Below are 26,809 nucleotides of genomic sequence, written 5' to 3'. Positions count from 1 at the left end.
AACATAACTGCAGTCTTCTTCTTCTGGCTCTTCTGCATCCCCTCAATTATTGCAAGAGGAAGTATGATACACACCATACAATATTAGGCAAAAATGATACAAATAATTTGCATTTTTCGATTAAGAACAAGCATGTACCACACAGCAACTCAAGAGTTGTTTTTTGTAGTTTTTGGTCTGAAAACCAGTTTTCTTCAGTTCTTCGCACTACGCTATCATCATCCTACTGTTGATATGTTTGTCTAGCACTGACAGAGGTATGCCGTGTAGACTGACTCACTTGCTAACCTTGTCGGTGTAAGTTGTGTGGTGAGACTCCAATTGCTCCCCATCTTCACCCAATACTTTTTTGCGTACATAAAAATGTGCACTTATTTTAAAGTGACTATACTTTGTACTCAGTTCTGTAGTTTCTGAATTACTATCAGACATTTACAACTGCAATCATTAATTTAAAGTTCATAAAAATAAGACAAACCTATGAAGGCCACAATGAAGTTGTGTTAAACAAGTTATGTGAAAATGGCTTTTTAAAATGTCTGTCACAATGTTGTTTTATTATTATTATTATTATTATTATTATTATTAACTGGACAAAAATATTGCACTGGAGAAGAATTCATATCCTGCTCCAGTAAACAGTTGTCTACTAAATCAACAATGAAACTCTTTGTGAAAAATCAGTAATAAAAGGTTTAAGATATTTGTGGTAATAAGCAGTGGAAAATACATACTGCTGCCATAGCGATCATAGACTACATTAGCAATAAAGCAGTTGAAGCAATACTACTGACAAAATGCTTATGTTCTTTGTTACAAACACAAGTGGAGTACGACTCATAAACCATTCATCGAAAAAATTAAAGTTATGTACATTTTTTTGTTTTTTAAATCTACAGGTTGTCTCAGGATATTCAGAAAGATGACAGAAACGGTCATTCAAAGCAAAAAAGAGCTATGAGCTCCTCTTGACCTTTGACATGGTGAAACAAATCTCTTCTACTGTAAACTCTTTGCTGAGGTAGTAGCATGGACCAAAACAAGAAAAACAAATGTCCTGTAAAAATGAGCTCTAAAGCATATGTCCTAAGAGCTATGAGCACTTGTTCATCTTCATTACTGTGAAACACATCTCTTCTACCAATCAAGTATCAACTCTTCAGGGATTCATTTTAGAGCCCATGTTTACCTGACATTTTTGTTTCGAATGATCGTTTTCGTCATATCCCTGAATAATGACCATTCCTCCTGAGACATCCAGTAAAACTTGACGTAAAAGGAACACAAATCCTGTAGTTTCACCTATCAACAATTAAATCTCTAGTTCTGCATTAATCCTTAATATGAGTTATATTTTTCTTCGTTATCCAAGTGTAACGCCCACTCTTTAAATTCCCATCCAGTGCTTTTCTGGAAATAAAGGGCTCCACAGAAATTATTTCATACTGTGAGTGCATACTTGGACACAGTATGATACTGAAAATAGGAATAATAGTGGTACTTTTAGTTGTTTATTTGATTTCTGTTTTTTTAACTTTTCATGTGTATACTGAACTAGGCACAAATTGCAGTTACAAAGGACATAACTGGACATTTGGAATTGTGACTTCAAGAAGCGAGTAAGCTAATACCTACACAAGGGATGACTATAATGAACTACCGTGTGGATTTTTTAAATATTCTGATGACAATTTCATTTTATAAGTGCACTAATTATCAAAGTCAGGTTAACTTACAATGTATTTTGTGTTAAATTCAGATGTACTAGTGAGCTTCTTTCGCTGTTGGTTTCCTCCTCTTCCTCTTCTTCTTCAATGCATTTACTTTAGGCAAAGACAAAGCAATATAGAAACAATCAAAAATTGATGTAAATTCTAAAATGTAATAATAGGAACACATAATAGTCACATTTCAAAGAGCTCTTTAACTAAAATTATGGTTACATTGATGGAAAATGGAATATCACATATACATAAGAACACGTAATTTCTCACACAATTCTCATTAACATACTAAAAACAAATTATAGAAATAATTACATCACACTTAAATATTTGGATTTTCTCCCACTAAAACTCATTTAGCAAATGAAGCAACTGAATGTAATGAACAAGTAAGGCCAATGCATTCTGAGATGCTGGAGTTGGCAGTTTTTGTGTGTGTGTGTGTGTGTGTGTGTGTGTGTGTGTGTGTGTGTGTCCCTTTAAGTGATAAAGTCTGTGGCTGAAAGCCATATGTAAGTGTCTTTTAATTGTGCCTCTGTGCAACTTGACATGTCTTCTTTACGGTAAGTAGCAATCTGTCTTTTCCTACATTGTTTATAAAATAACAAATGATAGTATGAATGCTTGGAATAACAAGGAACTCATACTGAGTTTACTAACTCAAAGTGGACAGTAATTTACACCACCTTACCGAAGATATGTGACTATGCTATTATGATATTCACAACATGGTGTTCCCATAATTTGAATTTATCTGTTAATGTCTGAGGAGCTATGTTGTTTGTGAAATTGATAGCATGTTAGCAAATCAAATAATGGACTTGAAAATGCAGTTTCAGCAACTAAAATACGTAAAACTTAGAGTTTAATGTGCTTCCATTGATAATACTCAAGTAGTATTAATACATTTTACTATGAGAGTTATTCAGAAAGTAAGGCCTGATTTTTTATAAAACATAAACCATCACATATTGTTTCAAGAAACTGTTTTTATTTTATTCCTTTGATTTTTCTACATTGTTTTGATACTTGTCTGCACATTTGTTATAATGTTCTACAAGTTTTTAATCAATTGGTCATAGACATCTGCTGCCTTTGAGGATAAACAGTCTTTAACTGCTTCTTTCGTCTCATCATCTGTTGCGAAGCACTTGTCATCGAGAAACTCCTTTAGGTAGCGGAACAAGTTAAAATCACTCAGAGCCAAGTCTGGACTGTAGGTGGGTGGACAATCTGTTCCCAACAGATCTGATCAGGCTTTGGGTGTGAATGGCAGAATGGGGTCATGCAGCAACAAAACTCCAGACGACAGTAGACCACGCAGCGTATTCTGTATTGCACATCAAAGTTTTGTCAGGTTAACACAGTAAGCAGCTGCATTTATTGGTGTCCCTGGCTGCATAAACTTGACTAATAAGTCTCCATGTATATCTCAAAACACAGCTGCCATAACCTTGCATGTTGAAATTGACTGCTTTGGCCTTGGCTTTGACTGGTGATGATATCTGACAACATTCGGTTGATTGACATTTAGACTCTGGGGGTCATGTGAGAAATCTATTTCTTGTCCCATGTGACAATGTTCTCTAAAAAGTGATTACCTTCCTAGAGATACTGATTCAAAAAATTAAGAGCACAAGCCGTTATTTCCATTTTGTTTTTCTCAGTACACAGCCTCAGTTTGTGCACAATTTACGAAATTCCAACTTTTCAGAGACAATTTGTGTGAAGTTGTTCTACTCGCATTCAGAAACTCCAATGCTGGAATTGAGAATCGCCAGTCTGCACAAATCTTTTCATTCATGGCTTTGACCAAATCTGAGATCACTGATGGTTGGCCTGGTAGAGGTTCATTAAGGACTTTTACCCCCCCCCCCCCCCCAATTACTATCATCCACTTACACATTTTCCTGTCATTCATTGTGATGCAGCCATATATCTCACTTATATGGCAATGAACTTCTGCTGCTGCAACATTTATTGTTGTCAGAAACTCAACCACTTACTGTATTTCACAGTCAGCAAGCTGAACAACTGTTTTAAACATTTTGAGCTGACACTGCGAACAGTACACTGCAAGAATATTAAAGCAAATAGCATTGTTTGGTGAGCAAAGCATGCCTGGAGTCGGTGCACATGTGCATTTCAGTGTTCGTGGCACATCTGATTAGCTGCAGCAATTCGTACCTTACTCTCTGAATAACCCTCGTATCATGAACTTCATGTTACATACTTTCATTGTAATCAGATGTGATTTTTACATGTTCCAGTTAATACATTTTCTTACCTGTCACACAACTTTTCTCCTTCACTTTTTGAATCAGTCTCCCTGCATTCTTGGATATGACCTTCCACTTCTTTGCGTTTGTTCTCAGATGGAGTTGGTCTACCCAACAAATATTTAACATGCTAATGAAGGAAGAACTTTTAGCAGTAAAACCTCTTCATTTGTTCACAAAAGTAATTCAAGAGCTAAGGGAACTCCGAAATTTAAAATAATTTAATTATGAAAAGATAGCTCTAAAAACAGTTCCTGCCTTTAAACTAAGAGACCATTCTCAACAATTACAGGATTTCATATAAGATTGTTACAGAGACATATCTGAATTTACAGTCAAGTGAGTTAATATGCTTCAACTAATAACAGATATGTACAACTGTGACGCTCCATTAAGTTGTTCACATGGTTACGATCATTACATTCAGAGCAGTTACTAAAGCTTGCAAGATTGAAAATGTTATCAAACCCAATCATTAAGAATTCCTAGATACCTATAAAAGGCAAATCCCCTCTCGCTATAATAACTCACAAATAATGTAGACATACTGAAACTGTTATTTTATTTACCTCAGAAACAAATATAGCAGCACCTGACCTTTTCATACCTTCTCTCAAAGACAAAAATTCTGATGATATGATTAATTCACAATAAATACCAGAGCTCATAACATGGAATATTACTGACATTAATTAAACTAAAATGTAGCAGATTCTGCAATACTGCAAAAGTTTATTTTACAACCACAAATATAACTGATAACAATGGCAAACTAGCACTATATCAAAATTATGCTACTTTTTAAATGAAATTTTTTATCCATCTAGCCATTCTGGTGCCCTTTATCCAGCTAATGTCAGATCTGAACTGATATTCTGTCACTATTATGTGGAGAATTGACCATAGCTGTGTATAGGTATTATTAAATAAGATTGCCATTCCCCTAGGTACTGCCAGTTCACCCTGGGGATGAATCCATGCACCCCTTGTGTCTGCATCTAGTGTTCGTCACATGATGTAATTTAATAACATTTTTCAATTTGTTTATGGAATATGTATTTGAGATAGGACTTGGAACCATCCCAGTATTTATTTACCTTGATGGATGTGGAAAGCCACCTAAAAACTACATCCAGGTTGGCTTGCAAACCAGGCTCCATCATTAATCCCTAAGGCGGATTTGATCCGTGGCCAGCATGCCTTCCCATGACCCAGAAGCAGGCACTTTAATGTGCTCTACTATCCAGATGCGATGAAAATTTTTATTGCTTGTGTACATGTAACAACTATGACGGTGGTTTGAAAAAAATCTCAGGACGGAATAGAAAAACAGTACTTACATTACTGAAACTATTTTTATTTTTCAATGTAGTCTCCTTGTAGATTAATGCACTTGGTCCAACGATGTTCCAGTGCCTTGATCCCATCTCAAAAATGAGTTTCCTCCAGGCCTGCAAAATAGTTGTCAACTGCGGCCATCAGTTCTTTGTTTCAGCGTTTTCCACATATTCCTTTCCTCTCCGATTCTGCGTAGAACCTCCTCATTCCTTACCTTATCAGTCCACCTAATTTTCAACATTCATCTATAGCGCCACATCTCAAATGCTTCGATTCTCTTCTGTTCCGGGTTTTCCCACAGTCCATGTTTCACTACCATACAATGCTGTACTCCAGACGTACATCCTCAGAAATTTCTTCCTCAAATTAAGGCCGGTATTTGATATTAGTAGACTTCTCTTGGCCAGAAATACCTTTTTTGCCATAGTGAGTCTGCTTTTGATGTCCTCCTTGCTCCGTCGGTCATTGGTTATTTTACTGCCTAGGTAGCAGAATTCCTTAACTTCATTGACTTCGTGACCATCAATCCTGATGTTAAGTTTCTCGCTGTTCTCATTTCTACTACTCCTCATTACCTTCGTTTTTCTCCGATTTGCTCTCAAACCATACTGTGTACTCATTAGACTGTTCATTCCGTTCAGCAGATCATTTAATTCTTCTTCACTTTCACTCAGGATAGCAATGTCATCAGCAAATCGTATCATTGATATCCTTTCACCTTGTATTTTAATTCCACTCCTGAACCTTTCTTTTATTTCCACCATTGCTTCCTCGATGTACAGATTGAAGAGTAGGGGCAAAAGGCTACAGCCTTGTCTTACACCCTTCTTAATACGAGCACTTCATTCTTGATCGTCCACTCTTATTATTCCCTCTTGGTTGTTGTACATATTGTATATGACCCGTCTCTCCCTATAGCTAACCCCTACTTTTTTCAGAATCTCGAACAGCTTGCACCATTTTATATTGTCGAACGCTTTTTCCAGGTCAACAAATCCTATGAAAGTGTCTTGATTTTTCTTTAGCCTTGCTTCCATTATTAGCCGTAACGTCAGAATTGCCTCTCTCGTCCCTTTACTTTTCCTAAAGCCAAACTGATCATCACCTAGCGCATTCTCAATTTTCTTTTCCATTCTCCTTAGGGATCTATTCTGGCATTCCCCTAAAAAGATGCAGAGAGAAAGATTGGAAAAACCACAATGCAGTAATATGCACATAAATAGGGTTCAACAGACAGGTAGCTGACAATTTTAAAAAATGTCTCAACTATTTGCTGGCATCTCATAATTACATGTTCAAAGAGAAATCATGTGTTGCAGACCAAAGGAAACTTCATTATCCCCCCTCCCCCCCTACAGAACAAGACCATGAAGTACGCCTGGGTGGATCAGTTAGTAACTGCACCTCCTACAAAAAGCAACAGGTCCCAGTCAGGAGCTCCATATTAATCTTTAAAATAAAAGGGAATGCGTGAAACATTTACCTTTTACTTTTTATTTTCTAATGTGTAAATGGATATAAGATGTTTCTCACTCATGTATGCAGTGCAAACTTAGTGATGTGCCTACATGTAATTTTTGAAGACAACTGTGAAATATTTTGAGTGAAAAAATTATGAAGCAAACAAATCAATTTACCCTCAAGCATTTGTGTCAAAATGAACAAGAGGGTGTGATGAAACAATTAGCAAATGTTTTGACATATAATAAAGTACAGAATTGTAAAAATTAAATCTAATTCACTATTGTTTTTCCCAAATATTCATTCCTGTACTGTGAGTATTCTGTAGCGAATCTATCACTTAACCTCATGGCCATCCACCTGCCAAATACTTGTACACTGATCCAAATTCAGAAAGTTCTTTTATGTTTTTTAATAGGAGATTGTATTATGGCGGTTAGCCTCTACAAGGGAGTTAAAATGGCAGTAAAATTAATGAAGTTACAGACTAAGCTCAAATGAAGCCTACAAAATACTGTACCTCTGGGTTTGATAAATATTTATTAACTGTATATATGAGAAAAGAACTTTTGGTTCTAGGGTTGTGTCTGGCAAATGGGAGATTCTTAAGATTACAAGCATTGTGTTATGGTTGTTGTCGGTGATAGCACACCCAAGAGAATGAAAGTACTTTTTGGATATTTGATGCATTTAGTGAATGAAGCAAAGCTGTTATTGGAGATGAGCATAAGTAACAAAATACAGTCATAAAAGCACTGCAACCTCATTCATTGGTTTTACAGTTGCGCTTCTGAACATACTGTTATTGCAAATAAAATATTGGACATACCAATAAACCAACCACAGTGCTTCACATCTAATTGACTGCTGTAATAGAATATACGATGTATTAATGCTATATGGATCAAATTATACTACACCTCTTCTAGGCAATGTTCACAGTAATATAACAACATTCAGTTTGACATTCTTGACTGTTCTTAGGTAACAAAAATAAGTAGGAAGGGATAATAAAAGCTGCTTCGAACTACAGTCTGCAAAACAGTTTATTTTTTCAATTTTTTGTTACATTAAATGACAATTGCACTATATACATGGCAATGGAAACAAAAATACACACCCAAGAATGCTACAGACATAGTTAGCGTTTTACAGGAAGCCTCATATTGCATATATGAAACAAAAGCACCACCTAATATAATGTAATTGAGAGGTACAAACATTTTTACAGGATGTGGAATTCCTTGTTTTTCTGTTATGAATACTCACAGTTCATCAACCACATCTACACTCACATGTAGACCAGTACGTTGTTTTTCTTCCCTGCATGTTGCTACCTGTAATTCTGGACTACATGCAGTTGAAGGGATGCAAGAAAAACAAATAATAGTCCAGTTATGTATAGTTCTAAAATTAGCTGGAAAAATTATACACACTATTCAAAGATGTACATTTAAGGAGAAATCTTGAAAATCTGAACATATTCATATGCTGTTGTCACAAAAGTATTAGCACCATTATTATCATTGTCAGTGGGTGTAATGCACCAAGTATAGGAAGTTTGAGTCAAACATGTGCAGCAAGAATCTCATGTCAAAACTGTTGTTCTTTCCTACCTGTTTCACAAATAACTTCAAGCCAAGTAATTTCATGTAAATATTTAGAGCTGAGAAATGTGCAAGAATCCCCCTACCTACAAAGCTGCCTACTTAATGATTGGTGAAGAGACAGCTATAATGGCACACTGAATAGTGGATAAATATTATGTTGTAAATGTGTTGTTTCTCCCTTTACCTGTTGAATCCCTTGTTTTGTTATATAGTCCTGTCTAAAGTGCACTTACAATATACCACGGATCTTCCACAGTGTGCTGGTGCTGGCAGTTTGTTATCATTGTTCTTGGCCAATTAGGTGATAGTATTCCAGTAAGAATCTCTCAATCTTATAATTTTGGTTGTCACAAATATTTCCCTTTTTTTCTGAATAGGTCACAATTTCTGAGGTTGGAATTTGGTAGGGATCTAACAGCACAGCTTAAATTGCTGCAAATGAAACAAAATACGAGCTAACTTCTTTTTTGAATCACAGAAAATATGAATGAGCCCCATGATAAGCTACCCACATCTCACTCATGATTCACTGTGTTCACTTCCCATCATTCATCATGCAAACCATTACCAACAGCAGCACGCAATGTAAAAGCCATGGTACACTGTAAGTGCGTGTTTACCAAAGTCTTAATTCTCAAGACACTGAATTTATGACGTGTTTAAAAAAATACTTTGGTTGATACCCAGAAACATAACACATAACATACAACATACAACATGTCTGCTTAGAGATAATCCATCACTCCATCAAAACCAAAAAGTTTTTATATCTGTCAGGATACTGTGTGAAAACAGATGAATCTTTTACATGGGAAATTTACATTTTATGTTCTGAACACACACAAAAAAAAAAAAAAATGTCGCAGAGTGGTAGATATGATGCATAACAACAAATCACCCTGTCACTGAGCTTCAGGGTTCTTATGAGGCTGAACTGCTGAACTGATACAGAAAATATTTTTTACATGCCTGAAGCATTAAAGCACTAGAGCTGTGAAATCCATCTATCTGGTTAATACCACTGAAAATCATTTCCAGCAGGTTGATGAAATACCAATAATATGGAAAGATGACAACATTACAGTGGAGATATTGAGTTGCAGATAGGCACAACAAAATCCATCCTGGATTTTGCATTGTTTAGTAATATGGAAAGGCTAGACTGCTACTCACCACACAGGCAAGGAGTTGAATCACAAATAGGCACGATGAAAAAGAACACTGTAAATATTTTCAGCTTTTGAACAAGGTCATTCTTCAGAAACAGAAATCATACACTCACGCAACAACAAGAACAATAGCAACTTGTACACACACTACTACTGTCAGTGGACACTAAGGCTCAACTGTCACTGCGTCTAACAAGAGCAGCAACCTAGCTGGACACTAGTACTGCCTGTGGGAGCGTGCAGTGATACGATGGGGACAGGATATAGCTGCTAGGAGACAGTCTTGATGGCACAATAGAAAGGGTGTGTGGGTGTAATGTCTGAGGCTGTGGTGTTATGGGAATGAAGGATACGGTGTAGCAAGAGTTGCCACCTGCACAATTCAGAAAAGATGGAGTTGGTGGGAAGAAATGAGATGGCACAAGCCATGAAGCAGTCATTACAGTGAGGCAAATTGTTTTAGTTGCATATTCCAGAACTGGGTCAAGCAGGCTCTTGGCCAGAGTATGGCAGTGGCCATTCATGCAGATAGACAACTTATTAGTTATCATGCCGACATAGAATGTGGCACAGTGTTTGCAGCTACATTTGCAGATTACAAGGCTGCTTTCACAGGTGGCCCTGCCTTTGATGCGATGAGATGCCAGTGATAGGACTGGAGTAAGTCACATTCATTGTGGGTAACTTACTTCTTTGCAAATCAGTGTCTGTGATTTACGGTCACTGTAAAAAAATAGTTAACCAAGAACTTTCATGTGCAACAGCATGAATAAATGCACATTTCTGAGAATTTTCAGAACTTACAATTGTAGTGGGCATAATCTATTTTGTAGTAAACTGGCATTTCTGATTTACTAAGTAACTAACATATTGTGTTACAACCAGTTTTTCTTTTCAATAGGATCGTATATTATCTGCACTTATGGTACACTAAGATGGATGGTGTCTATAACCTCGAAAATGTTTCTTGAAACTAGTAACTTTCATCCCAGGTTTTTATGTTGTCTTAACAGAAATCTCATTTTGCATACTAATTGTCTCAGTTCTTAGCTTAACCAATTAAAATAGAAAGTTATTTGTTTATTGGTCTGTAAAACATTGCACCAACCACACTGGAGCCCCACTGTGAGTGCTGCTCTCAAACACGGGATGCATTAGTTAACATTCAAAAGCAACTGGAAATTGCCCTGACTACCATCAAATGATTGGAAGCTGTTGCAAATGGGACTGCTGGGGAGCTCCCAATAGTCGTGCACCACAGATATCAAAGGTACCTCAAGTACTGTACTCGCCTGTGGATACTATGAACTGCAGGATCCATCACTACTCATTCAGCTGACTGTGAGTGGTACATTAGTGTTAGGGCTCAGCATCCTGTACAGGATGGCAGGTCGAGAGTTGCCGAAGGACTTGAAAGCCAAGTTGAACAGAATGGGTAGCATCTTAAAAAGAAGTTCAACAAAAACGAAGGGGGTAGAGGCTTAATAGAATACAGTCAAACTAAATTGGTAACACTGAGAGAATTAGATTAGAACATGAGAAAATAAATAATGTTGAGTCACAGACAGGCACAACAAAATGACTGCTAAACATATAAACTTTCAGCCAGAAGGTCCTTCTTGTGAAACAGGCAGCATACATACACAAATTCATGCAAATGCAGCTCACACATACATGACCACTATCTGTGGCTGCCAAGGCCAGACTGCGAGCAACTGTGCATCATAGGAGAAGCAATCTGGATGGTGGGGACAAGGAGGCGGCTAGGCACGAAGGGGGAGGCAGAGCAGGGTACACATTCTCTGCCGTGGTTTCAATGGTCTCTTGTTGTCCTCTGATGAGGAATGTCTTACTCACATCCTCCCCACCCCTCCCAAAGTGGCCACAAAACAGCTGGACCACTCAGTTGCTGATCACGCTACCCGGCATAATGTTCTCCATTTTAATTACTGTTTAACAGCCTATGCCACCTGGATCCTTCCTACCAACACCAGCTTTTCTGAACCGCAATATACCTAACTTCCCACAACCCTCCTGCCCTCAACCTTCATCAGTCATTGTCATTCTTCACTTATCCCCTTCCCTGTTCTCACTACACAGCCTTCTATCCCACAAGTGCACTCACGGTTTTTCTACTTCTCTCCATCTACCTCACCCCCCTCCTCCTCCGCTCTCTGTCTATCCTCCTAACTTCAACTAGCTGCCCTACCCTCTCTCTACCTCATCCCTGTATGTTCCCGCACACAGCACATTACTGCCCCTAACCCGTACCCCACTTTTATTATCCTCCCCGCTCCAGCCTCCTCCTTACTTCCACCATCCCGATTGCTTCTCCCATCTTGCGCAGTTGCTCACAGTCCTGCCTCGGAAGCCACAAACAGTGGTCGTGTGTGTGTGAGCTGCAATTGTGTGAATGTGTATGTGTATGTGTGTGTGAGTGTGTGTGTATGTAGTCTATTTCAGAAGGCCTTCTGTCCAAAAGCTTACATGTTTAGTAGTCTTTTTGTTGTGCTCATCTGCAGCTCAGCATTTCCACTACATGATGAGTAGCAATCTACTCTTTTTCATTATATTGTCATTATTCCCTTTTCATAATATTGTCATTATTCCACCATGGCTTTTCCACCATTAGAAAATAAATAATAAATGACAAAGGCATAAGTAAAGGGACATAAAGTACAGACTGGCAACAGTTAAAAAGCTTTCAGGCAATGAAAAATTTGTTAGCATCAAATATAAAATTAAGCATATCAGAATGTCTTTTCTGAAAGTATGTGTATGTAGTGCAGCCTAGTGTGGAAGTGAAAAATGGGTGATAAATAGTTCAGACAATAAGAGAAGAAAAGCTTTTGAAATATGGTTGGTACTACAGAAGTATGATGACGAATGGATGGGTAAATCAGATAACTACTGAACAGGACTGAATTAATGAGGTTGTAAAGTAGCAGACCAGGAAACAACGTAACGAAGTGATTAATTCCAGGACTGATGCACATTCCAAAACAGAGGCTGCATATAGAACACACAGTTTGTAAACTACTGCTAACATTCCCATCTTGGTTTCACTTTAACATGGGTTTATAATAGTCATTATGCTTAAATAGACTTTCTTTCAGAATTCAAATTATCTTTATTTTATGTAAACCTACTTTTGCAGTTCCTGTAAACACATTAACAAATTATTTATTTTTGATACAGTTGTTACATATTGTTAATTATTAGACCAAGAGTCAATGTAATATTAGCACAAACTTTATTTTATTATTAAAAACCAAATCAATGTTTTCTGTTATTTTGTTTATAAATGACATATTTGGTAAAATTTCAAACAGAAAGCCACATTTAATAAAGACTCATTTATGTAAACCATATTTCCATTTTTTGTAGAGCATACTTTCGTACCTAGATTCATGTAAAAGCTTAATTTTAATAATACATATAGTAGTAATAACATGTAGTATCTTGATTGATGACTTATTTACAGTCCGTTGGATGAGCCCAACGAGGCAATCCAATGCAGCCTATTTTCAGTTTACCTTGAAGACATATGCAAAAACTTTTACAAGATTGGAGTATTTTTATGAGATCTTATAAAACAATGAAGATGATGTTCCTTTATGTGTGATGAAGCTATTTGGCATAAACAGCGGTGAGAAATGATCACCGATAATTGCCCTTATAACAACAGAGGAAGTCTAAGCTAAGTAGCTTTCTGCAAAGGCAATGAACAGTACCATATTCTGTACAATATTCCGAAAACCAGTTAGAAGCCAAAGGCAAATTCCATTTTTACCACTATAGGCTGTCTGAATATTTTGTAGCAGACTGTTAAAAGAAGAGAAACGAAATTTTTGGCACAGCTTGACTGAATGAAGGAAAAGTTTTACTCATCCTGAGGCATCAAGGAATAGTTAATTTGGTAACTGGGGGAAGGGTGATTGGAAATAATTCCTGGAACAGAGCGGTTTGGCTACAGTAAACAGGTGCAAGAGCAGTAGTTGGAGCAATTATGCATAGATGAAGCATCTTGCACATGACAGAATAGCTTTGAGAACAGTATTAGGACTGAAAATAGCAACAACATACTGTTTGGATGCAACTGACACGTTCAAGAAAATCAGTAATAATGCACTGTATCAAATAATAATTCCATACAAAAAAATCTAGGAAAATGGCCAACATATATTTTCACAAATAATTTATTCCTATTAGTACCAATAAAACTAATGAAATGTGTGTTTATCAACTAACATTCCCATTTCATTACAAGGTTTATTTATTTTAAATAATGATGAAAATAAAACATTTGCTAATACCAATAACTATGCAATTTGAGATTTGTAACTGGTTTACTGCCTTTTTAACCAGAGAGATTTAAACTGACCTTCCTTAACTCCTGACAGAATCTCAAAGTGATCCCTATTTTGTCTTTTTTTTCATTTCTGTAAGCACGAAGGAGACACAAGTTTGGAGACAAGAAATTAATCACCCATCACCATAGAAAGCAAAAGACAAAACGAAAAGATTCTACTATAAATAAAACAAAATTCAAAAACAAAATGTTAACATACATGCGATCTTCCATGGTACCAAAATAACTGTCTTCCTCGTCGGAATCACTGAAGACACCACCATAGAGCCCTCTCAAAATAGGCGAGTACTCAGCCATTTGTGGACGGCTTCCTTATCTAATATGATACAAAAATCATTAACAAAACATAAAAACCAAATAAATGTCAGCTGAACTGCAATTATGTTTTACTTTGGTCTCTCCTTTTTAATTTCAAGAATCAGTAGCATCCTCCTGACTTTGGTAATTAAAAATACTAATGACAGCACGGTGTGTCTGAAAACTTTTTATTTGATTGTGGATACATCGGTTTTTATACAAGTGGAATTCGTGGCAGTTTTTGAAAAAAAGACACGCGCTTTTTATCCCTTTTTAAAAGTGGCTTATTACTGTGGACATATGTTACGCCTGTCACGTGTACTTAGCTAACTGAAAGAATAGGAAAGACACTTACATCTTGTCTTCTTCTAAAAAGTAGTCGTCTTCGTACTCGAGCATCGTCTGTGCTAAATACATTAGTACTTATGTTTATTACTGTCACTTTGTTGTTTGTTTGCCTGTTTACGTTGCCTTTTTTTTTTTTTGTACCTCTCTCTACCGCATGTTAAACGTCAAAACTATACCAGAGGGTTTACATAACACGAGTATTGTGACGAATGTATCAGAAGTGTCTTAACTTGATAACGAGGTCACGAAACGAAAGGATACAGTGACGATTAACTTTAGAAAAATCAGAAACACAGTAAAACACGAACTGTTCATACGACCACGAACTGAAGTTGTCAAGCGGCAACTGGTGACAGGTGGTGGCATACTTATCACTTATCAGTCTCTGGCTTCCGGATTAACCCGTTTCCTGCGCGGTTATTGCACGCACTTCGACATGGAAAACATACCTTACGAAAGAATATGACATTATTAATGTTATCAATAAAGCATAGACGCGTTTATAATTGTGATGTTAATATGCAAAGTCAACGAGAATTCTGTAACTAGCTTTAAAACGTTTCGTTTACCAGGAGTTTTTGGGCAGTCGTATTGGGAAACACAGCTGTGTTGATTTGGGAACTAGAGCTATACACTATATATACTCGTCAGCTTTAAGTTCCTGTTTGTGAATCAAATTCGGTTTTTAAACTAAAATAGACACTGTCCCTACAGTAGCTATATTTCAACAGCTGTAGAATGTCAATTTCTGTCTCGCTATTTGAAGGATATTTAGAGAATCATTATCTCGGGTACGATGAAAATCAATTCTGCAGCTTCCATCGTAAATTCTGTCTACGGATAATATGAAAGAGATTAACACGCAAATGGACAAACACAATACCAGCAGCTTTCGCACTAGTCCGCGCGTGAGCGGAATTTGAGGAGAGGCGACTGTTAAAGGTATGAAACACAGTCCTTCGAACATTCTGGCTCTGGTACTTAACTGCTATTTATACATCGCACCCATATTAATGTCATGTTCCACTTATTCTTTCCATACAACACAAGGCTTTAAATCTTGTTACAGTATACTACGTTATTTTCAAACCCTCTAACTAATAATCATTGTTCTTTTTATGTAGCTCTAACGTTGACTGCTTTGTTACTGTCTATTTTCTAAGCAGGAGTGCGGAAAAAAATAGTTCAGAGGAAACAAGAAGACCGTACGAAACATGAGTACAAGTCTACAGATGGTCAGATACTTGCTTAGTCTAGTTATTGACCAACAGATGGCAGTGTAAGTAAAAAAACAACCCGACAAGTTGGAGGAGGACCGTCTTTGAAATATATCGATTTAAAAACATGGCGGGACACTATAACTTCAACTATCGAACTTACATGAAAGTAATAACTTTTATATGTAGAAATTATTATTTTAATACTATAAAGTTATTAAAAGCTGTACTCTGTAAATCGAGTACGAAATGCCATATATCGATACTTTCGATTATAATCGCTCCTGCCATTTGTTATCGATACTGTCGATAGTTATCGATTATATCACCAGTAGGATGTGAAACGTCAAACTCAAAACTACTCGGCGCCGAGCGTGGTCAAACGTCACTATGAAGCGTGTAACATGGCTGTAAACAACAGCGATGAGGACCATGAAGGAGACTCGGATGCTGAGCGAATAGTGTATGAAAAGTTTGTTGCGTTGAACCAGAACTTGATCGACTGTGGAATACACATAGACGAATTAAGAAACTTGACGTACAGGAAAACTAGGACGAAAAGTGATGGTGGGTCTGCACTACTTAGACCTCACAGTTTGTTTATTTTAGTAACACTTGTTGTTGTTGCGTGTGTTAGTATTGTACTGAAAATACCATTTGTAGAATACATCGTGCAGAGTGCCATCGGTATACGATGTATTTTACCCAACAATTATTTTGTTTGGGAAGCTACAAGACCTATAACAGACTGTGAAATGTGCAAGGATGTGAAGGAAGTGCTTGTATTTCACAATATTACTAGAGAAAAATTTAAGAACTATGCGTACAGTTCCAGACCGATGTTAATGAAAGGTGCTGCCTCAAAATGGCCTGCAATGCGTACGTTTGATTATCATTTTTTAAGAGACTTATATCAAAGAATTGATGGTGCTTATGAAAGTGTAGAGGATGAGTGCCAGATTTTAACTTTCAAGACTGAATTCAAAACATTAGAAGAAGTATTTTCTATGCCTGAGTCAAGAGTCAAACTAGAAGTAGGCGAGAAGCCGTGGTATGTTGGTTGGTAAGTAAACATTTCCACCAATAACTAATGTTTAAGTTGTTAAAGGTGCGCTTGCTGGTTTCTTAATGTTTAAATTATTTTTTTAGTTAAATTCTACACCAAAAGCAGCAGTGTATGATGCGTCAAGTGAACAGAATCATTGAACGTCGGTATGCGATCATTTATTACCTTTATTCGTGAAAAGATGTTCTAATTTAATATTTATAGTGAGATAAGCTATGTTGTGATCTAAATTATGAATCAGTCGTTTGGTCCATAGTGGGTATTAACATATCCAAAGGTCTCTTAGTATTTTCGATGCGTTATTGCAGGACCGGCATTGATCTAATCGATGCATTATTGCAGGACCGGCATTGATCTAAATAATTACGCGCCCTCTAAGTATCTCCTGTCATAGAATAATTCAACAGTTAAGTTGTTAAGTATATGATGAAATAAAATTTTGTGTTGTGCCATTTCTCCATTAGAGAGACTGTGCGCCAGTGTAAATTACGGAGTGTCCGGTGTTCGTCAGCTGCTTTCAAAAACCATTTCATTGCTTTCCCTGTAGCTTCGAGGTGGTTTCATTCCATAACAACATAGCGTTTCATGCCTTACTGACAGTGTAGTGCAATTCATATTGTCCATTTTTGGGAACAATACTGGAAAATTTTTCCCCTCTAAAATGTTTATAGGCAGTGATGGTTTGAATGGCAGTTTATAATGTGCGGGTGAGAACTTTGAAGTGGTTCCCGGAAATTTTTACTCATTTCAAGAATGCTTTCATGTCGACAGTTCATTTGTGGAAAGTACCGGCTGCTTGAATTCACAACGCGTGGTATTGTTGAGGTCAGACATCCACTCCGCCGCGTAGTATTGTTTGAAACAAAGCGGATTAGCCAATTCGTTTACGCTGCCAGTGGTGAAATTTGCTTCGGTCACTGAAATTTTTCGAATATTCTAGGAATCGAAATGTCATCTATGTGTGCAACATACTTCTGCTTGCGTACGTGCATTCGTTGCACTTTGGATTGTTTTGAGCATTAATTCCACAATCTACGTAAAATTTGTCTTTCTTTTTCTTTAGCAGTTTTCTCAGCAGTTATCTGCAGGATAATTTCCAGAGCTGAGTATTTATGCGAATCCGGCATCTCTGCGAGAGCATTAGCGACACAGCCCAATACAATGACGGGACCTGTCAATTGTTGCTTAATGTTTCATACAATTCAAGGTAAGGTAAAGGGCGTGGTGTGGATACTGGCAAACACTTGAATTTTAAGGGATATAAATAAATGTTGATATTCATAATCTATTGAGGTCATACAAATTAACCACACGCTCCAATGGCTTTTATTGGCATTCATTGAATGCATCTCATCTGCGCGTTTTTTTACACGTCGGACTGGCATTCGCAGTCACCGAAACTGAAGTTAAAATAATAATTGTAATTATAGCTGCTCGTCTAACAATTGTTCAACTATGTGCGTACCCTTGGAGATTCTTAGCTGAAAACGGTGCTCTAGAAATCGCCAAAGGTTTCTTGCTTGTTAGAACTATGCCTACGAGTGCTCATTCTCTGATTAATCCGGAATCATTGCTATTTAAATATATCACTATGTGTTGAAATTAGAATTTAACGCCAGCAAACATGACTTCAACCAGCAATTTACAAGTTGGTTATCCGCAATATGTTTCAAATATGTTTCACGCAGACAGAAAATATTGATGCCTAGAAAGAGATGCATGAGATTTTGGGGGGGGGGGCATATTGTTAATAACTTGGTACATCCTTAAATGTTGGTGATAATGAACCATTGGAAACGACCAACGATTGATATCAGCAGGAACGTGAAAACATTAGCGAAACACAATCCGAGGACTTTCTTGTTATTAATACCTCCAAACAAACAAAACTTGCATATGTTAGACAAAAACGGGAAAATAGTAACGCACAAACAGTAAACGAATATGCCCATGGCTCGCGATTTTCAGCAGACTGGAACTGTTGATACTGGTTGTCGACTTCATCCCATAACGTAGGTCCTACTTAATGTGACGCGTCAACTCGTGTTTAAGCAAACGGAACACTGATACTTCTTTCGTTTCTACATTGGGTTTTGAAAGGAGGGTGGTGGTGACAAGACAGTGTAGCGTAGCGTGAAGTCTGTATTCTGCTGAAAGATTACAGCTTACTTGAAAGTTGGCGAAGCGGTATGTAACGTATCAGTCGAGCCTTTCAAATCAGTATTTGTTCCCACTCCCAAGCCTAAGAGCCACTTCATATTACTGAATAAATCACGGTCCACATTAGAGGCGACCATGACTAAATCGGCAATGTTTTTCCTAAACTCATCCGTAGATAAACTGTTATCTTTGAAACTGAGAGTAGGTGTAAATAGTAGGGAAATACGGAAGCGTCCGATCCCGCCCGTCTGCTTTGACCCATGATGTCACAAATATGGCGGAAACAAAAAGAAACACACACACTTTCCACAAGAAGCCTAATGAAACTAACGGGACAAGCGCGGGAAATGGGGTGTTTTGGGTGGGGGGGGGGGGGGGCAAACTAAATATAAACAAATTTAGACGCCTTGCGTAGCTACAACGTGTAAGTGAAGACAGCCATGCATGAATACCCACCTACCTCCCCAGGGGTCGTAACCCCCGCAACCCATAGAAGATAAAGATGCTTCAGTAGCTGATTAATGTTTTTTGTCTTTAAAAAAAAAATCTCACGGGATAGAACGAACAGATCAGAAAGATAAATATAATAAACTAAAACAGAAACTGGAGGAAACGGATAATTAAAATAAGTAATAAGCGTTTTTAAATTAAAAAAAAATCTCACGAGATAGAACGAACAGATCAGAAAAGTAAACAAAATAAGATAAAACAGAACTGGAGACAGCCACACTCAAACCAAACTCCGCGCCGTCATGACGTCACATACAACACCATTACGTCACGGGTCAAAGCCGACGCGTGGGATCGGACGCGTCTGTCGACCGTTTGAAACTGAGAGTAGGTGTAAATAGTAGTAGCAGTTGTCGCTGTCGTCTTTAGTCTGGAGACTGGTTTCATGCAAGTCTTTGCGCCAGTCCCTCCACCCTCCTACTATTCAAGTTTTGCTGTCATTTTCCTTCGCCTATGTCTAGGTATGGCACAAATCAAGGTTGTGTTTGTTCGTCAGTGGTCTGAATTGCGTACTGTTACTTCTCGAATATTCAACATCTATGAGTGTCACAGTATGTCGACAATTTTTACATTAGGGCCGTCTAATGAAGGCTGAATGAAACACTGTTTTCGTGCCATGTGCGTTTCGCCATTATTCTTTGCCAGGCATCGTCAGTGGCTTTGAATATGTATATTTTTTTTGTTTATACTATTTAGTTTTCATTTACGATGTTGTAGTTTAGTACGAGTATATAGGCTAAGGTGAAGATTTATCTGAGTGTCGTTCAGTCAGCCACGCGCTTGTTCTCGATCCGACGTGAATTAAAATATCCTCTTAATTTTTATATTTGTCGATTGCGCGCTCTCCACTACCCCCTGTCCTGCACCTCTTTCTTAATGTCCATGTAACTTAGTCAGTTTTTAATGTCACTTCCTCGCAGTATTTTTATCGACGACTGTTAGATTAGGAACTTTCTTCGCAGTATATGTATATCCAATCCCAGATGCTTCCCATTCTTATTTGCTATTCGTCTGCGGCGCAATGATTAGCAGGCATCTGGAACATGTCATAACCTAAATCCGATTGGCTGTAGTAATGTTTACATGATGAGTAAAGTATGCGCACACCGTAGTTTGTAGCTAATTTACGTTTTTTTCATATAGTTCAATAATTGTCGCCCTGTATGTGGTGTCTATTCTTTCGGCCATGTCCAAAAGAAGACACCATTCTTGATCCTGCTGTTGTTGTTGTCGTCTTCAGTCTTGAGACTGGTTTGATGCAGCTCTCCATGCTACTCTATCCTGTGCAAGCTTCTTCATTTCGCAGTACCTACAGCAGCCTACATCCTTCTGAATCTGCTTAGTGTATTCATCCCTTGGTCTCCCTCTATGATTTTCACCCTCCACGCTGCCCTCCAATACTAAATTGGTGATCCCTCGATGCCTCAGAACATGTCCTACCAACCGATCCCTTCTAGTCAAGTTGTGCCACAAGCTCCTCTTCTCCCCAATTATGTTCAATACCTCCTCATTAGTTATGCGATCTACCCATCTAATCTTCAGCATTCTTCTGTAGCACCACATTTCGAAAGCTTCTATTCTCTTCTTGTCTAAACTATTTATCGTGCATGTTTCACTTCCACACGTAGTTACACTCCATACAAATACTTTCAGAAACGACTTCCTGACACTTAAACCTATACTCGATATTAACAAATTTTTCTTCTTCAGAAACGCTTTCCTTGCCATTGCCATTCTACATTTTATATCCTCTCTACTTCGAACATCATTAGTTATTTTGCTCCCCAAATAGCAAAACTCCTTTACTACTTTAAGTGTCTCATTTCCTAATATAATTCCCTCAACATCACCCGATGTAATTCGACTACATTCCATTATCCTAGTTTTGCTTTTGTTGTTGATCTTATACCCTCCTTTCAAGACACTGTCCATTCCGTTCAACTGCTCTTCCAAGTCCTTTGCTGTCTCTGACAGAATTACAATGTCATCGGCGAACCTCAAAGTTTTTATTTCTTCTCCATGGATTTTAATACCTACAGCGAACTTGCAGCCATCATAAATCAACACACAAAGGAATGACCGACATTTAGCTGCGTAGTGGGCCGGCCAGCCAGTGGTCCGTCCAGTGCACATGCACACCATTTACGAACTCCTGCGGGAATCGGTGAAACGCCTCGAGTGATGAGAATAATGGGCAGGGACGCTACGTCAGTAGTGTGTGGGTAAGTTGAGAAATTCGGTCTGACGGGAGGAGTGCTAGGGTAGTCCGTGCAGTTGCGATGCCTACAGTGTCGGGATGGCTTAGTGGTCAGAGCATCTGCCTAGTAAGCGGGAGTCCCGGATTCGATTCCCGGTCCGGCACAAATTTTCAACTTTCCCCCTTGATGTAAATCACTGCCCACTAAACAGCTGTGTGTCGGTCATTCGCTTGTATCTTTAATTTCGTTTTTGCATGATGTTCTTACACATCCTTGCAGACGAAGGGAGGGTCATTTCTTGTCCAGCTCTTGTCTGCATGGATTACGTGCCGTCAGTAATTACCTTACCAATGGGATATAGTACAAAATACGGTACATTGTCACGTACGTCTGATTATAAAAAAAAGTCAACAGGTCACGTATCCTTGTACAAATCATGTGTAGTATACCGCAAGGCAACTTAATCATGTATTTCGTGCGCTGCCTATTCAATTCATACGTTTATGGATCGTTCATTTTTACAACAAATTTCGGGTCGACAGAAGCGTCCGATCCCACGCGTCGGCTTTGACCCGTGACGTAAGGGTGTTGTGTGTGATGTCATGACGGCGCGGAGTTTGGTTTGAGTGTGGCTGTCTCCAGTTCTGTTTTATCTTATTTTGTTTACTTTTCTGATCTGTTCGTTCTATCTCGTGAGATTTTTTTTAATTTAAAAACACTTATTACTTATTTTAATTGTCTGTTTCCTCCAATTTCTGTTTTAGTTTATTATATTTATCTTTCTGATCTGTTCGTTCTATCCCGTGAGATTTTTTTAAAAAAGACAAACACTAATCGGCTACTGAAGCATCTTTATCTTCTATGGGTTGCAGGGGTTACGACCCCTGGGGAGGTGGGTGGGTATTCATGCATGGCTGTCTTCACTTACGCGTTGTAGCTACGCAAGGCGTCTAAATTTATTTATATTCAGTTTGCCCCCCACCCAAAACAACCCATTTCCCGCGCTTGTCCCGTTAGTGTCATTAGGCTTCTTGTGGAAAGTGTGTGTTTTTGTTTCCGCCATATTTGTGACGTCATGGATCAAAGCAGACGGGCGGGATCGGACGCTTCCGTATTTCCCAAATTTCTTCAATATACAGGGTGATTCACTAAGATATGCAAATATTTTAATACGTTGTTCTACAAGTAAAACTAAAGGAAAAAGTTCATCAACATAGGTCCGCAAATGTGTAGTTACGGAGTCACGGCTAATAAAAGATTTTGCATGAAATTTAGCAACTCCGCTAATATGAAGTCATCGCAAAACTGTACGAGGTTAAAGTAAAGCACGATTTCAATTTATTTTGTTGTTGTTAGTTTGGTGATTCTAATAAAACATGACCCAGACGTTTATCTGCAGTAGTTTTCCAGAACATCTAGAGAAGCAAATATTATTATACAAATAAATTTGTTCACTTTGCATTAAGAATAAAGAAACGTTTGTCACTGTTGGCAACCGTTAGTGAGTTGTTTCAGTCGTTTCGTACATTGAAACGAGTTTGTTTTCTGTATTATTCAGTGAAAGAACGTAACAACGACAGTGTATTGAAATGAAACAACACAGTAACTGTTGTAGTTTGTAGATTATTTATGAAATAGGGATGCCTTAAAATTTACGACAGAGGAATACGCCGACCTCGTATTTGTTTATGATAAATGTGATGGTAATGCAACGGCTGCTGTTAACGAATAAGTGGAGTATTTCGAATGTTATGGGAAACAGGTTCTCTACATAGCGTTCATAATCAGTACGAGCGCTCGATACGTGAAGACGATGTTGAGGGTATTATGGATGTTGTTCAACGTAGCCCGGATACCAGTACACGACGTATCTCTCAACGATTAGGCATTTCACAATCTAAGGTATGGCGTACACTGAAGTACAATAATCTGTATCCTTACCACAAACAAAAAGTTTGTCATTACATCCCGGAGATCCTGCCCTTCGCTTGGAGTTGTGCAACTTGTTAAATACTAATCGGAAGTTAAACAAATACATTTTGTTTGCTGATGAGGCACAGTTTACTCGAGATGGTATAAACCATTTACATAACGAGAGCGTATGGTCTGAAGCAAACCCACATGCAACAGTGCAACAGTTCCCAGCAGCGATTGAGCATAAATGTGTAGTGTGGAACAATCAACACACACTGCATTGGACCATTCATTTCCTCAGATCGTCTGACTAGCGAGACGTACTTAACAGTTCCTTCAAGAGGAAATACCCCGCTTGCTCGAAGATGTTCCACTTGCTACGTGAATGCAAATGTATTTTCAACATGACAGCGCGCCTCCACATTTCAGCAACGCCGTTACTACACATTTAAATGAACATTTTTCCCAGAAATGGATTGGTCTTGGTGCTACACGTCTGTGACACCAAGATCGCCCGATTTAACACCAATGAATTTTTGTGTATGGGGATAGATGAAAGGCATAGTTTGAGGACAAAGTCAATACACAGGAGGCATTACTTGCTCGCATTATCAGTGCGACAGACGAAATTAAGAACAACCCTGTGAAACTGAAACGAGCAACAAAATCTGTTCATACACGTGCAGCTAAATGCACTGAACTCGGCGGAGACATTTTTGAACATTTATTGTGAATGTATTGTGAAATTGTATGTACTCTGTACAACTTCCTTAACACAGAGCTTTGTTTTTGCCGGTTTAACGTGAAGTTACGTGTGCAATGGTATTAATAAAAGCACATTATCTGATTCATTCGTACAGTTTCAGTTAACGTTATTACCATCAGTTATCAAAATTAAATTCTCTACAACTTATGTTGAAAACTTTGTGCAATTGTCTGGAATTTAAAAAAAAATTGGGCCAATTACTTAATAAATTAAACATTTTACGAAATTACTTCTTTGCTCTCTGGATGTTCTGGAGAACTACTGCAGATACACGTCTGGGACATGTCTTACTAGATTTACCAGATCAATAACAACAAAATAAATAGAAATCGTGGATTATTTAACCTCGTACAGTTTTGCGATGGCTTGTTATTAGGGAAGTCGCTAAATTTCAGGCGCAATCTTTTATAAGCCGTAACTAAACATTTGCGGACCTATGTTTATACTAACTTTTTTGTTTAGTTTTATTTGTAGAATAACATATTAAAATATTTGCGCATCTTCGTGAATTACCCTGTATAATTTCTGTAATTTGATCATGATGTGACATAACATGGAAGATGGGGATGATCACTTGTCAGACCGAGTGTTAGACAGTGAGAACGTTCTCCTCCTGTGACCGCAGTCTGTACAAGATGAAAATCTGCCCTACCGCCCTGCAGCAGCCGCTGTTGGGTTCAGGAGTTTCGTGTTCGAATAGAGATTGGTAAGAAAAAAGTGTCAGCGCATTGCTATTGGATGAGCGGCAACCACAAAAATCTTAGTCTGAAGTCTTCATAGTGTCAAGAAAGTGGCCAGTCAGCAGGTACCACAACGTCTGATGCAGAGCACAGAACGTCATGTCCTGACAACCACTGATTGTCAGTTACAGGGGAACAACAGTTTGACGTGGCTTATTTACGAGGGCAGTTCAATAAGTAATGCAACACATTTTTTTTTTCTGAAACAGGGGTTGTTTTACTCAGCATTGAAATACACCAGGTTATTCCCCAATCTTTTAACTACACAACACTATTTTTCAACGTAATCTCCATTCAATGCTACGGCCTTACGCCACCTTGAAATGAGGGCCTGTATGCCTGCACGGTACCATTCCACTGGTCGATGTCGGAGCCAACGTCGTACTGCATCAATAACTTCATCATCCGCGTAGTGCCTTCCACGGATTGCGTCCTTCATTGGGCCAAACATATGGAAATCCGACGGTGCGAGATCGGGGCTGTAGGGTGCATGAGGAAGAACAGTCCACTGAAGTTTTGTGAGCGCCTCTCGGGTGCGAAGACTTGTGTGAGGTCTTGCGTTGTCATGAAGAAGGAGAAGTTCGTTCAGATTTTTGTGCCTACGAACACGCTGAAGTCGTTTCTTCAATTTCTGAAGAGTAGCACAATACACTTCAGAGTTGATCGTTTGACCATGGGGAAGGACATCGAACAGAATAACCCCTTCAGCGTCCCAGAAGACTGTAACCATGACTTTACCGGCTGAGGGTATGGCTTTAAACTTTTTCTTGGTAGGGGAGTGGGTGTGGCGCCACTCCATTGATTACCGTTTTGTTTCAGGTTCGAAGTGATGAACCCATGTTTCATCGCCTGTAACAATCTTTGACAAGAAATTGTCACCCTCAGCCACATGACGAGCAAGCAATTCCGCACAGATGGTTCTCCTTTGATCTTTATGGTGTTTGGTTAGACAACGAGGGACCCAGCGGGAACAAAACTTTGAATATCCCAACTGGTGAACAATTGTGACGGCACTACCAACAGAGATGACAAGTTGAGCACTGAGTTGTTTGATGGTGATCCGTCGATCATCTCGAACGAGTGTGTTCGCACGCTCCGCCATTGCAGGAGTCACAGCTGTGCACGGCCGGCCCGCACGCGGGAGATCAGACAGTCTTGCTTGACCTTGCGGCGATGACACACGCTTTGCCCAACGACTCGCCGTGCTTTTGTCCACTGCCAGATCACCGTAGACATTCTGCAAGCGCCTATGAATATCTGAGATGCCCTGGTTTTCCGCCAAAAGAAACTCGATCACTGCTCGTTGTTTGCAACGCACATCCGTTACAGACGCCATTTTTACAGCTCCGTACAGCGCTGCCACCTGTCGGAAGTCAATGAAACTATATGAGACGAAGCGGGAATGTTTGAAAATATTCCACAAGAAATTTCCGGTTTTTTCAACCAAATTTGGCCGAGAAAAAAAATGTGTTGCATTACTTATTGAACTGCCCTCGTATTTATTTGTTTATCGAAAATTTAAAGATATGTTACCTACTGTTTTAAAACGGGCCGTACATATCACAGTTTACGTTTTTCATATTTTCTACTTTTTGAATTTTTTTATATACAAAATTTTACACAGTAATTTGAGCTTGAAA

General features: G+C 38.4%; 2 protein-coding genes and 1 non-coding gene across 6 annotated transcripts in view; 2 read left to right on the top strand and 1 right to left on the bottom strand.

The window, feature by feature from the left end:
• Window positions 1–15,515, bottom strand: part of LOC126175993 (PRKCA-binding protein) — a 119,891-nt gene extending 104,376 nt beyond the window's left edge. The window contains exons 1-5 of one of the 4 annotated variants that reach the window (XM_049923104.1): window positions 14,606–15,515; window positions 14,153–14,269; window positions 8,072–8,152; window positions 4,012–4,110; window positions 1,737–1,823 (exon numbers count right to left, since the gene is read on the bottom strand). In XM_049923104.1, coding sequence (XP_049779061.1) covers window positions 1,737–1,823; window positions 4,012–4,110; window positions 8,072–8,152; window positions 14,153–14,250 — 365 coding nt within the window. In that variant the 5' untranslated portion in view covers window positions 14,251–14,269; window positions 14,606–15,515. The remainder of the gene's footprint in view (window positions 1–1,736; window positions 1,824–4,011; window positions 4,111–8,071; window positions 8,153–14,152; window positions 14,270–14,605) is intronic. The other 3 variants (XM_049923105.1, XM_049923106.1, XM_049923107.1) reach the window with 3 other exon arrangements.
• Window positions 15,516–16,166: 651 nt separating this feature from the next.
• LOC126175994 (uncharacterized) overlaps window positions 16,167–26,809 on the top strand; it is a 185,297-nt gene continuing 174,654 nt past the window's right edge. Inside the window, exon 1 of the mRNA XM_049923108.1 lies at window positions 16,167–16,878. Within this exon, the coding sequence (XP_049779065.1) occupies window positions 16,220–16,878 (659 nt within the window). The 5' untranslated portion in view covers window positions 16,167–16,219. The remainder of the gene's footprint in view (window positions 16,879–26,809) is intronic.
• On the top strand, window positions 21,842–21,912 carry Trnat-agu (transfer RNA threonine (anticodon AGU)). The gene has a single exon. It is a non-coding gene; the product is annotated as a tRNA-Thr (tRNA).

Source organism: Schistocerca cancellata, chromosome 3, assembly GCF_023864275.1.
Source record: "Schistocerca cancellata isolate TAMUIC-IGC-003103 chromosome 3, iqSchCanc2.1, whole genome shotgun sequence".
Taxonomy (NCBI): Eukaryota; Metazoa; Arthropoda; class Insecta; order Orthoptera; family Acrididae; genus Schistocerca; species Schistocerca cancellata.
This window is presented reverse-complemented; position numbering and strand designations above follow the sequence as displayed.